General features: G+C 53.0%; 1 protein-coding gene across 1 annotated transcript; it reads left to right on the forward strand.

The window, feature by feature from the left end:
• The first annotated feature begins 11,886 nt into the window (after window positions 1–11,886).
• Window positions 11,887–12,825, forward strand: LOC134154627 (olfactory receptor 14A16-like). The gene has a single exon (XM_062601302.1). It carries the CDS (start codon window positions 11,890–11,892, stop codon window positions 12,823–12,825), a length of 936 nt encoding a protein of 311 aa, XP_062457286.1. The 5' UTR covers window positions 11,887–11,889.
• The last annotated feature ends 621 nt before the right edge of the window (window positions 12,826–13,446 follow it).

The following is a 13,446-nucleotide window of genomic DNA, read 5'->3' on the forward strand; positions in this document are numbered from 1 at the left end:
CAGCTTGTTGTACCCTAGGGACCCTTTAAATCTACTAGAACTATTTCTTTATTTCAGCTGTGCTCAGCTTGAGCAGCCACTGGCTGTGAAGCAGCTCGACATTGTTGACAAGATGGAATATGCACGTCTGACCTTGGCAGGAGTTTGGTCAGTGTGCAGAGAACACTCTGTGGCTGCGATCACGCACTCTGCCAGTCCCCTGACTCACTGCCAGATCTCCCACAGATCTTCTCCCTACATATGCACACAGTGGGCAAGCTTCCCCATGGTCATTCTTCCAGGCTAGCCGTTCCAGGGTTGATAGCACACCCCCTCTGTGGGGTGGTCCATGACCAGCTCCATCCTTTTGCATGTCTCCATGTTCTGGTGGAGGGGAAAATGCTAGCCTTGCATGGCTTCTCTTCTGCATGAGACCCCCAGCAGATCCCAGAGCATGGTGTCTGCTGAAGCCTGCATGGGGCACAGCCTTGGCTGGGCAAGGGCTAGGTGAGGCGGTCAGGCACTACAGGCCAGGTGGTGAGGTACCAAAAAAGGTACTCTGTGTCTCACTGCCTGTCCCATCATCGTGAACATGACAGATGATCTGGATGCATGCTTGAACCTGACTTTCGTCTCTGGGCCATCCTCACTCGCCTCAGGTGTGTACTGTGGGATGGGGCCCTGGCTGCTGATGTCCCTCCCGTGCCAGCCATGTGAATGTCTTTGACTCCCACCTCCCAGTCTCAGAAGGAGCAGTGGGCCCTTGATGTGCTTGGACAATAGCAGAGCTACAATGAGAAAATGGACCTGCACATATCCAGCTGAGTCTCCTCCAAAAAGACCAGGCATGCCCCAAAAGAGGTATTGGCCAGCTCTTCGAGAGTTGTGCAACTAGCTGCCCAACACGGTGGCATTCACACAAGAAGGCAGTGGTGCACGTGCAAGGCCCCAGGAACCTCCTGCCAAGCCGTGAGGGGGCTGAGTGCTAGCTTTAGTAGAGAGGCTGACTGCAGGAAATGTCACCTATGCCAACCACTCTGAGGACTGCTCAAGATGCTTGAAAATCAGAACTTTCCTACAGGCTCCAACTCCAGAAAGGGCTCAATCTTCTGTGCCTCCAGAGCCTTGCTCACTGCGATTTCCTTTCACTGATACTGTCAAGGGAGGTGGAGGAGAGAAGCCAGGACAATGTTGTTCACAAAAGTCTTTATCCATTAACCAGATAAATGTCCTCATGTGTGCTTGGCCAGCTTGGCTGGGGCAGAAGCTTCTCAATCTCTGGTCACCTACATCAATGCTGGAGAGTTTAATGTGAAAGCTGACTTGAGTTCCACCTCACCCAGACAGCTAAGCACACCTGGGAACACACCTGTAAGCACACCCTAGTTCCATGAGTTGACTATCTTCATCAGACTTGATGGCAGCTGGTCAGTCAGAAAGTGCCTGCTTCATGGGTCTATTACAGAGATGTTGCTTAGGTCCTGACATTTTGGAGAGTCCTATGCACCAGCGATTCAAACCACATACACCAGCAGCTGGGAGGCCTGGCAGCAGCAATCTCAGGGCATGGTATTTGTGCTGACAGCCACAGTAGCCACTGTGCAACCTTCAAGAGGTTGAACCCATCAGAAACACGTGTTTAGAAGAGAGAGCACTGCTTTCCTGGACCTGCTGCTCTTCTGTGCCTGAAGACAGAGAACCGTGCTGGCTTGGGCCCTGGCACTGCTGCTGTGAGGCAGGCAGGTAGGCAGAGGAACCTGCAACCAGAGCACCTATGAGCTGCTCAGGTGCCTAGAAGAACTTAGCTTGCACCTCACCTCCAACACACCCACCTCTGCCCAGCTGCTAGTACACTATCCAGCTCTGCTCATCTACGTGGCTGCTTGTGCACCTGTGGGAGAAGCCACTTCACCATGACAGGATGTGGCTGGACTTCTGCCCTTTCTGTGGTGACAGGGCCACCCTGGTGCACAGGAGGAAGGGGCCCAGCAGGCTTTCCTGGCCACCCACAGGAGATGTACGGCCATGCATGGAAAGACTTAGCAGCCCTGGTGTCCTGGTGACAGGGGCTGCATGAGGGCTAGCACCCCAGGGGCCTTGTACCTCCCGCTGATGCTGGGCCAGAAGACCCCAGGCCGGAGAGGCTGTGGTGAGGCCCCAGGCTCCTGATGTCACCGTGCTGTCACCCAACAACGCAGTCACAACGCCCAAAGACAGCAGAAGAGGCAGAGGCTCCCAGGCCCCCTTGCCAGTCTGCCAGGCTTCACAGATGGCTGCAGCCAAGGGCTCTCTGCAGGCTCCCTGGAGGCCATCCTTGGCCACAAACACACCCCTGCGTGGGCAGCAGGGCTATTGATGCCTATCGAACAGGATGTTATTGCAGGACATCCGGGTGTCCTGCACCTCAGGACACCCACTGACGGAAGCACTCAGCAGCTGCACCTCCATTTGGTACGCAGACCTCTTGCCGGCCTTCCTCTGGCCTTGCTTCCTGACCTTGCTTTGCACCTCCTCTGTCCTGCCTTGGTGCTGAGACCACTTCCTGCAGTGCCTCCCCTGCTCATCGAGGGCCTGTGTCTGCTGCTCTGCTCTTGAACACTGCCTACCGCTGCCTCCTGTGCCCACTGCCACTGCCCCAGCACCAATCCCCCTGTCTAACTCTTTCCTCCCCATCTTGGCAGGGCTCCCCATGCACAGCCCTGCTCTCTCCAGACACCTGCTCCCCGTCAGAGCAGCACAGCATTGGGGACACCCTCATTTTCACCACAGGAGATGAAGCTGCTGTGACACGCTGCACCCCCTGCCCCAATGCATCACGGAGGGTGGCCAGCCAAGATGTGCCTCTGTAGCAGGGATATACCAGGGACAGGACTAGACATGGCAGCAGGCAGATAACCCACCAGGGGCCCCAAAACACACAAAGCCCAACTCTCCTGCCCTCCCATTCCCTTCTAGTCCAAGGCTTTGCAGCAGGCCCTGCCTGTGAACAGCCAGGCACTTCCCACCTCCAGGAAGCAGACAGAAAGTGCTCTCCTCAGGGCTTACCATGCCAGCTCTCATCTCCCTCTTTTGCCTCACATGCCTTTACAGGTACATACCTCCAGCAGGTTCCTGCTGCTGTGCTAGGGTCTTTCATGGCAAAGAATCATAGAATCAGTAAGGTTGGAAGAGACCTCTGCAGATCATCTAGTCCAGCCCCCCTGCTCAGCAGGGTCAGTTAGAGCATGGTAGACAGGGTTGCATCCAGGCAGGCCTTGAAGATCTCCAGCGAAGGAGACTGCACAACCTCTCTGGGCAACCTGTGCCAGTGCTCCGTCACTCTCACAGGGAAGAAATTCCCCCTCACGTTCAGGCGGAACTTCCTGTGGTTCAGTTTGTGCCCATTGCCTCTTGTCCTGTCACATGGGACAACTGAAAATGGTTTGTCCCCACCCCCTTGACACTTACCCTTCAGGTACTTATACACATTGATAAGGTCCCCCCTCAGTCTTCTCTTCCCCAGGCTGAAGAGGGCCAGCTCTCGCAGCCTTTCCTCGTAGGGCTGGTGCTCCAGCCCTCTGATCATCCTCGTAGTCGTATGCTGGACTCTCTCCAGCTCTCTCCAGTAGCTCCACATCTCTCTTGGACTGGGGAGCCCAGAACTGGACACAGTACTCCAGATGAGGCCTCACCAGGGCTGAGTAGAGGGGCAGGATCACCTCCCTCAACCTGCTGGCAACACTCTTCCTAATGCACCTCAGGAGACAATAGGCCTTCCTGGGCACAAGGCCACATTGCTGGCTCAGAGTCAAATTGTTATCCACCAGCACTCCCAGGTCTTTCTGTGCAGAGCTACTCTCCAGAAGGTCAGCCCCCAGCTTGTACTGATGCATGGTGTTATTCCTCCCTAGGTGCAGGACTCTGCACTTGCCCTAGTTGAACCTCAGGAGGTTCCTCTCTGCCCAGCTCTCCAGCCTGTCAAGGTCTCTGAAGGGCAGCACAGCCCTCAGGTGTGTCAGCCACTCCTCCCAGCTTGCTGTAAACTTGCTAAGGAGGCACTCCATCCCCTCATCAAGGTCATTGATTGATAAATAGAACAGGATGGGACCCAGTACTGAGCCCTGGGGAACTCCACTAGCAACAAGCCTCCAACCAGACTCCATGTCACTGATGATGACCCTCTGAGCTCTGCCTTTCAGCCAGTTCTCAATCCACCTCGCTGTCTGCTCGTCTAACCCACACTTTCTGAGTTTCTCTAGGAGGATGTTATGGGAGACAGTGTCAAAAGCCTTGCTGAAGTCAAGGTACACAACGTCCACTGCTCTGCCCTCATCTACCCAGCCAGTCATTCCATCATAGAAGGCTATCAGATTGGTTAAGCAGGATTTCCCCTTGGGGAATCTATGCTAACTACTCCTGATCACCTTCTTTTCCTCCATATGTCTGGAGCTGACATCCAGAATGAGCTGTTCCATCACCTTTCCAGGGATGGAGGTGAGGCTGACTGGCCCATAGTTGCCTGGGTCCTCCTTCTTGTGCTTCTTGAAGACTGGAGTGACACTGGCTTTCTCTCAGTGCTCAGGCACCTCTCCAGTTCCCCAGGACCTTTTAAAGATGATGGAGAGCGGTCTGGCAACAACATCCACCAGCTCCCTCAGTACCCATGGGTGCATCCCATCTGGGCCCATGGATTTGTGGATGTCTAGCCTGTCAGAAGGTCTCTAATCCTATCCTCCTCAATGAAAGGAAAGTCTTCCCTTCTCCAGACTTTCTCCCTCACATCCAGGCTGCAGGATTCTTGAGGGCTGCCCTTAGCAGTGAAGACTGAAGCACAGAAGGCATTCAGTAATTCTGTCTTCTCTGTATCCCTTGTCACCAGGGCCCCCGCCCATTCAGTAGTGGGCCCACATTTTCCCCAGTCCTCCTCTTGCTAACGATGTATTTGAAGAAGCCCTTCCTGTTGTCCTTGATATCCCTTGCCAGACTCAATTCCAACTGGGCCTTAGCCTTCCTAGTTGCGTCTCTATATACTCTGGCTTCATTCCTATAATTCTCCCAAGTAGCCTGTCCCCTCTTCCATATTCTGTGTACTTTCTTCTTCTTTCTGAGTTTTGTCAGGAGCTCCTTGATCATCTATGCAGGTCTCCTGCCCCCTTTGCTGGACTTCTTTCTCCCTGGGATGCACCGCTCTTGAGCTTGGAGGGAGTGATGCTTGAATACTAGCCAGCTCTCCTGCCCCCCCTTTCTTCTAGAGCCCTAACCCATGAGATTCCTCCAATTAGGTCTCTGAAGAGCCCAAAGTCTGCTCTCCTGAAGTCCGGGGCTCCAGTCCTGCTTGTTGCCTTACTTCTTTCCTGCAGGATCCTGAACTCCACCAACTCATGGTCACTGCAGCCAAGGCTGCCCCCAACCTTCACATCTCTAACCAGTTCCTCTCTGCTGGTAAGGACAAGATCCAGCAGAACTTTTTGGTAAGGACAAGATCCAGAACCCTTCTTCATAGGTTCTTCAACCATATCTGACAAGCAGTTATCAACAATGCATTGCAGGAGCCTCCTGGACTGCTTGTGCCTTGCTGTGTAGTCCCTCCAGCAGATGTCAGGGTGGTTGAAGTCTCCCATGAAAACCAGGGCCTGTGATATTCAGGCTACTTCCAGCTGTCTGTAGAAGGCCTCATCAACTTCCTCTTCCTGATCAGGTGGCCTGTAGTAGACACCCACAACAGTGTTCCCCGTGTTAGCCTGACCTTTGATCTTTACCCATAAGCTCTCGACTGACTCCTCCCCCAACCCTAGGCAGAGCTCGATGCCTTCCAGTTGCTCTCTCACATAAAGAACAATTCCACCACATCATCTTTCTGGCCTGTCTCTCCTAAAAAGCACATAGCCATCCATGACAGCGTTCCACTCATGAGCTATCCCACCATGTCTCTGTGATTGCAATGAGATCATGGCCCTGCAGTCGCACACAGATCTCCAGCTCCTCCTGTTTGTTCCCCATGCTGTATGCATTGGTATACCTGCATTTCGGAGAGGTAGTCATGCATGCAGGTTTCCCATGAAGGGTATACGGGGGTCGCCCATAGCCATGTCCCAAACACACATCCCTAGCTGGATTTACCCATTGGAGACCCCCCAACCCAACTTGTGTTTTGTTATCTACCCTGTCTGTATGACACCCCGCCCCCACCTCCCCCCCCTTCTAGCTAGTATAAAGCCCTCTTTACTAGACTGGCCAACCTGTTTTCAAAGGCAAATGTGCCCTGCTTGGTGAAGTGAATCCCATCTCTCCCCACCAGTTGTTGGTCTTCAAACCATGTTCCATGGTCATAGAACCCAAAACCCTGTTGCCAACACCAGCAGTGTAGCCAGTTGTTGATTTGGAAAATCTTCCTACTCCTCCTCCCATGCCTCCCTCTAATCGGCAGGTATCTGCATGAGAGCTCCTTGTCTGCGCTCCCTTTGCAGTCAGTGGAGATGGAGGGTGGGAATCAGTTGCTCATACACAAACACTTGGTGACAGTTGAAGACACGAAGTTGGTACAAGGCATGTACCAATGACCACTTGCTTTGCTGCAGCAAATGGGAGACCCATGTTTTCCTAGAGCATTGGATGAGGCCAGGTGAGGAATTTCTTTGGCCATCTGAAATGACACTAGATGCCTGCTACAACTAGAGCTCCACTCACTGTGAAGCTGAGACACACGCAGAGTCCAATGTTACGAACAGCTGTCTGCCAGTTCAGGGCAGATACTTCATTTAATGACACAGAAATGGGCTGACATGGCCACGTCAGATGCCTGGGGTGTCCAGCACAGCCACCTGTCTCTAGCACATACAGCATGACACTTAAAGGGAAACCATGTCTCAAACACTTCTTGCTCTCCTCCCACTGAACCTCTTCTCACCCCACCAGATGATACAAACAGGGACTGGACTAATGAGGATCTCAAGATAGCTGCATCACAGGTTGCCCAGGCCCAGGGATTTCTTCAGTGGCATCTTGTCCTTCCTGGAGACTGGTTCAAGAAATCTGACAAATGCCCAACAGTGTCACAGAGCCAGTTCACGCAGTCAGTCCCTTTCCTGGCATTCCTGCACAGCCCAGCCCTTTCTTTGCGGCCTTGAGCACTGCAGGGTTTGCTGTCTCAGTGGGAACCTCCTTTCACCATTCCATTACCACCTGCTATCCATGCCAGCGTGTCAGCACTTGTGTCTCAGCGTGGGTCTCCCAGGCACTTTTCTTGGTAGTGGGAAGCAGCATAGGAAGGGGAAAGCATCACAATCTGCAGCTTGGAAGATCAAACCAGACATTAACGGGAATCAGTGTCACTCAAAGAGCAGTGATGTGGTGCTACAGGTCACCCAGAGGGAGTCTGTGATCAGTCCCTGGCTCTGTGTTTCAAGGAACATTCAGTGAGGACAGGGAGACATCAGTAGTGGGAGGGAGATCCCAAGGTGGGAGCAAGGTGGGGAAGCAGGTTGAGTGTTTACAGTCTGCAGGCACCCAGCAGCAGGCATGGGACAGTGTAGGACAGTCTAGTGGAGACAGTGGAGGGCACTGGCATGCTGAAGAGCCTGAAAGAGCAGAGGTCTTTGTTCTGCAGCTGTTGTCTCTGTCACCATGCCACCATCCACTACTCTCCTCTTCTCCACATGTGCAAGTCTTTTATTACAGAAGGCAATCAGGTTGGTCAAGAATGATTTACCTTCAGTAAATCCATGCTGACTCTTCCCAGGCACCTTCTTCTCCTGCCCACACATGTGACTGGAGAGGCTGGCTCTATGACACACTCTTCCCCAGAGTGAGGTTGAAAGGCCTGCAGCTCCCTGGTTTGTCCTTGTGGCCTTTTTTTGAAGATGGGCACAACACACTCCTTTCTCTGCTCATTGGGACCTTCCCTGATCTCCACAACCTTTACAAGACAATAGAGAGCCAATTTTACAAACTCTTCTTTAAGGAGCATTCTTGTTCTTGACAGACGTGTTCCTTAATGATCTGCTGGTTTTCCTGAGCTCTTCTGCCCTGCAGAGCTGCCTCCCTTGGTCCATCCCATGGAAGAGCTCCCTACATCCAAGCTACCCCTTCACACATAGGGCATCCCCCTCCTCATCTTCCCTGGTGGTCCCTCCTGCAGAACTTGTACCTGCTGTTGAAGGACTCCAGTCAGGCGAGCAATCCCACCACATCTCCGTTATTCCAACCAGGTGATGATCTTGTGACAGCTTGTGCATTGCTCCTGCCTGCACCCCAGGCTGTGTGTGTTTGCATACATTCTGGCTTCAGCACCTCAGTTGTAGGGGTGACCAAAGATTTGTCACGTGTTACCAAAGACCTTATGTATGCAAAGGCTTTGAGTGCAAGTGGTAGCTTACTGGCATGGATAGCAGGTGGCAATGTAATGGTGAAAGAAGGTTCCCATTAAGAGAGCAAACCCTGCAGTGCCCAAGGCCAGGGAGGAACAGAGCTGGGCTGTGCAGGAATAGTAGTAGTGGAGTTGGCTGTCCGAGCTGACTGTGTGACACCTTGGGGCCCATGACAGACGAACCAATCTCCAGGCAGGACAAAGTGTTGCTGAAGAAGTCTGTGAGCCTGGGCAACCTGTGATACCACCACTCTAAGGTCCTCATTAGCCCAGTCCCCAGTGTTGCTATTCGTTTGTTTGGGCACATGTAGGAAACCCGAGATGCCTGGGGCACGTGCCCAGCAGTCACTCCAAAGGGGCATGGTTTTCCTTTAGGTCCCAGGGTGGATCTGCTAGAGACAGGTGGTTGTGCTGGACACCCCTGCCATTTGAAATCACGTGTCTGCACTGAACTAGAACTGCTGTTCGTAACAGTGGAATTTTCATTAGTCTCAGCTTCATAGCATCATTGCAGATGACCAAGATATTTTGCCACCTGGCCCCCACCTGATGTTCTAGGAGGATTCAGGGCTCCCAGTCACTCCATCAGAGCAAGCACACACTGGCACATGCCTGGGATGACCTCTGTCTCATCAACTGTCACCAAGTCTTTGTGTGTGAGCAGCTGACTCCCAGCCTCCATCTTCAGTGATTAGAACGGGAGCTGAGACAAGGAGCTCGCATGCAGACCTCTGTGCTGTGCTCCCTTCAGTTTTGGCAGGGGGAATCCTACCTCCTGTGTGCTTGTGGAGTTAACGGTAGGGATAGGGGATCTGAATCTAAATGCAACGCAGGGTCTTCAAAACCAGGATGTGATGCCGAGATTGACTGAACCATGTGTCAGTGAACTCCCTTTCTTGTCCCTGTCTGGGTGTCCTGCCTAGTTAGGAGATGGAACTAGGAGCTTCCAGCTGAGGACATTTCCACTTACCATAGACTGCCATCCTCTGATGAAATAGATGGCAATGTTGGAATCAGTCTCTCTGCCCTCTTTAGAAAGGGAATACTGGTGATTATTTTACCTACTTGGGGGAACATCTCCCAGGAGGAGGGAGCACAAGGGACAGAACAACTCCTGCCTTCAGCTGGTCCTCTGCTGAGCCCAGTTTTGGGGACAGAGGTTGCTCATGGCAGCCTGGCAGCACTGCTGAGAGATGGCTGTGTCCAGAGACAGCTCCTCTGCAAACAGCAGCAGGACTCTGGGCACTGCCTGCTGCTGCTGAGGAGATGAGATGAGAGAAGACGGAAGTGAGAGGCAGTGCAGAGTGAGAGGCCGGAGGAGAGCTCCTTGTGGGAGAAATCTTCACAGCCTTTTGCATGGTAAGTCTCTGGCTCCAGGGCAATGCTGCTGTGTTTCCTGGGGGAGTCTTCTAAGCCCATCCCATCCTGTGAGTGTGGAGGATGGGGAGATGCTTCAGAGCAAGGATTCCCTGCCAGAGGAAGGAAGAGAGGTCCAAGGGACACATCACCCTGCTCCTTTCTTGGAGGGATGGCTGCAGGGGTGTGAAGCCTGGCTGTGCACCCAGGTGGGCATGGACTTTCCTTCAGAGTAGAGTCTCTGCACCCCAGGGTGCTGTGTGCCTGGGGCAGGGACTCTGCTGCCTGCGAGGGTCAGCACTCAGCCTGCCTGGGAGCTCCACACAATGCTGCAGGGTGAAAGCTATGGGTGAAAGGAGGGACCCCTGGTAGGACAGGTGCTTTCTCCCATGGAGAGGCTAGTGCATGCAACAGGGCTAGGAGTCATACCCAGAGGTTACTTTTCAGCAGTAATGCCAAGGCAGGGGAGAGCTGAAAGAGAAGGTGCTTTCATGAGATGGTGCTTTCAGTTATTTTCTGTTTGGGTGGGGTGAAATGGGATTGGATCTGTCAGGTTTAGACAGGGGACTGAGGCTGCAGGACAGTGGCACTGAGAGAGGAGCAGTTCTGGGAGGGACTTGGCAAATGCTTTCATCCACCCTGAAGCCTACAGTGAGAGTCAGCAGCACCTTTCGAGCCTCAGCTACGTTTGCTTCACCTGCTCCTTAGCTCCTACAAACCTGGAGTTGCCCCTGGACAGTGCCCTGCCTCTGGGAGCTTTCTGCAGGGCAGAGCTGAATGCTCAGCAGGTGGGATGGGGTCTGTGAGCAATGAGAGAGAAGAGACATGGGGACAGAGACACAGCTCCCTGCAGGGACGGCTTTAGGCAGCAGAGCCATGGCCAAAGTGTGAGAGGAAACTATCCACTCCAGTGCCGCCTCTCCTCTCCCACCCAATACAGCTGTCTTCCCTCAAGGATATGGGGTACAGGACATGAGTCATTTCCTCAGCAGTCAGACATCCAGGAGAAGTGACACTCCTGAGTGTCTCTCTGTTCCTCCCTGTCCCTGCCTCCCTTGCACAAATACCATGACGTTGCTCCCTGTTTCTTTCCTACCTGCCCATGCTGCCCTTGTCCTTCCCCTTGGGCGCTCTAGGCATGGGGGGGTGGGTGTTGATGCAGTTCAGACACCGACCATGTGGCACCTGTCATGAAGATATGTCTTTGACAGTGAGATGCACAAGTCCCCCTCTAACCTTTGGGGCTCTGGACAGTGCAGTTGCCCAGACAGGAGGCAACTCTCTCTTCTGAACATCCTCAACACCCTTAGGACATTGAGCCATTTCTCTGGGGTGTCTGGCTGGGCTGCAAGCTGCCCTCCAGAAGGGCACAGCTCTCCCTTTGCAGCTGGGTGTAACCTAGGTGCCTTAGGGAGAAGCATCTAGATCCTAAGAACACGGAAATGCTACTGGGAGGCTGGATGTGGGCAGCTGGAAGGAGCAACGATGTGTTGCTGGCCAGAAGGGGAGGGCTGAATATCCCCCCCCAACACACACACACACATATCCTCAGAAAGAGTGCTGGTGGGCACTTTGGAAGTGGATGTCTCTGCTCTCCACAGTGCCATTTCCTTTTTGGTAACATGAAAAACCCTTTTGCAATTGTTCTCCACCTCTGAGATGGGGGCAGAGGGCACCTGGGAACAAGCCAGCGCTCCTCCCTCTACACCAAAGCCAGAGTGAATCCTTTTGCCTCGTTGGAATCAGAAATGGTCATTCTGAGTGCAGCAGAAGTGCGGATGATTTCTACCTCCAAGAATCCTCCTCCGGTGTGACAGGGTCAAAGTCAGCTAAAGAAAATAAACCAAAAAAAAAGCCTTAAAACTCTTCATGAACCTACATTGTTTAGGATGGAGTGGATCAAATTTGACTGGAACTGGGAATATAAATCTTAGTCACGTCTGCTCATATATACTCAGTGCTGTAGGTCAGGGCTGACTCCTCGGGAGCCCATGGGCAGAGGCCGCTGCTCCTCATGGCAAACTCAGCCAGCACAAACCAGAGTTTAAGCCACGGAGCTCAGTGATGGTGCTGCTGAGATGGGGAGTGCTAATGTGTGTGTGTTCGGGGGCAGGGAGGGGTGGTTGAAAGAGCTTTGCTCAGAGAAGTGTGTCCTAATTTGTGTCTATCTGTTCTTCCTTGGACAATCCCCCAAGCTCAGGAGGTGCAAAATGTCCAACAGCAGCTCCCTCAGTGAGTTCCTCCTCCTGGTGTACGCTGACACCCGGGAGCAGCAGCTCTTGCACTTCTGGCTCTTCCTGGGCATCTACCTGGCTGCTCTCCTGGGCAACGGCCTCATCAACACAGCCGTAGCCTGTGACCACCGCCTCCATACCCCCATGTACTTCTTCCTCCTCAACCTCTCCATCCTCGACCTTGGCTCCATCTCCACCACTGTCCCCAAATCCATGGCCAATTCCCTGTGGAACATCAGGTCCATTTCCTACTCAGGATGTGCTGCCCAGGTCTTCCTGGTTTTCTTCTTGTTTTCAGCAGAGTATTCTCTCCTCACTGTCATGGCCTATGACCGCTATGTTGCCATCTGCAATCCCCTGCACTATGGCACAATCATGGACAGCAGAGCTTGTGTCAGAATGGCAGCAGCTGCCTGGGCCAGTGGGTTTCTCAATGCTCTCCTGCACACTGGAAACACATTTTCACTTCCGCTCTGCCAAGGCAACACAGTGGACCAGTTCTTCTGTGAAATTTCCCAGATCCTCAAGCTCTCCTGCTCTGACTTCTACATCAGGGGAGTTGAGCTTCTTGGGATTATTAGCTGTTTAGTGTTTGGATGTTTCGTTTTCATTGTGCTGTCCTATGTGCAGATCTTCATTGCTGTGCTGAGGATCCCCTCTGAGCAGGGCCAGCACAAAGCCTTCTCCATGTGCCTCCCGCACCTGGCCGTGGTCTCCCTGTTTCTCAGCACCGTCATGTTTGCCTACCTGAAGCCACCTTCTATCTCCTCCCCAGTTCTGGATTTGGTGCTGGCTGTTCTGTACGCAGTGGTGCCTCCAACAGTAAACCCCCTCATCTACAGCATGAGGAACAAGGAGCTCCAGCAGGCACTGAGGAAACTGATCCAGATGGTACTAGTTCAGCAGCAATGAGCTGCCCATCTCTCCTCACAACTGATTCCCAGTTCATCTCCAGCATCTCTTGTGCTTTGGGAGGTCTGTCTGTGATAGTCATGTTTGTGGAGAGATGTCTGAATTCTTCCCACATTTCTGGAGGCACAAACCTTGTCTTTCTCACCCAGAGGCCTTCTGTAAATCTGCCTATCACTGTGTCGGAGCCGGCCTCCCAAGTAGCATCTCTGTAATAAAAGAGGGTCTTCTGAGTACTCTGCCTGAATGATGGAGTCTTTTCCCAGAGATAGAGCCAAGAGTCTGCTCAGGGAATTGCACCCAAAAAGGCCCTGTTGTTGTGCTTACATTTTCCATGGGCTTAGGGGCATCATCGCTTTTGGGTGATGTGTTTGGGAATGAGGGCTGGATTTAACTGTCACTTGTGAGTGCCCAGGGTGCCTGGAGAGGGTGAGTGATCAAGAGGTGTGTGCTGGGGACTGTCCCACAAATTGGAGAGCTTGTGACAGATGGCCGTCCTACTGCAAGGGAATATGGAGTCACCCAGAGAGCACAGGGCATCTCCAGGGGCAGCGTGTGCCTGGAATGGGCAGTGAGAAGAGATTCTCAGAACCAGGCAGAGTAAAGCAAATGTGAAGGGCCAAA

Source organism: Rhea pennata, unplaced genomic scaffold (assembly GCF_028389875.1).
Source record: "Rhea pennata isolate bPtePen1 unplaced genomic scaffold, bPtePen1.pri scaffold_32, whole genome shotgun sequence".
In the NCBI taxonomy this organism is placed as follows: Eukaryota; Metazoa; Chordata; class Aves; order Rheiformes; family Rheidae; genus Rhea; species Rhea pennata.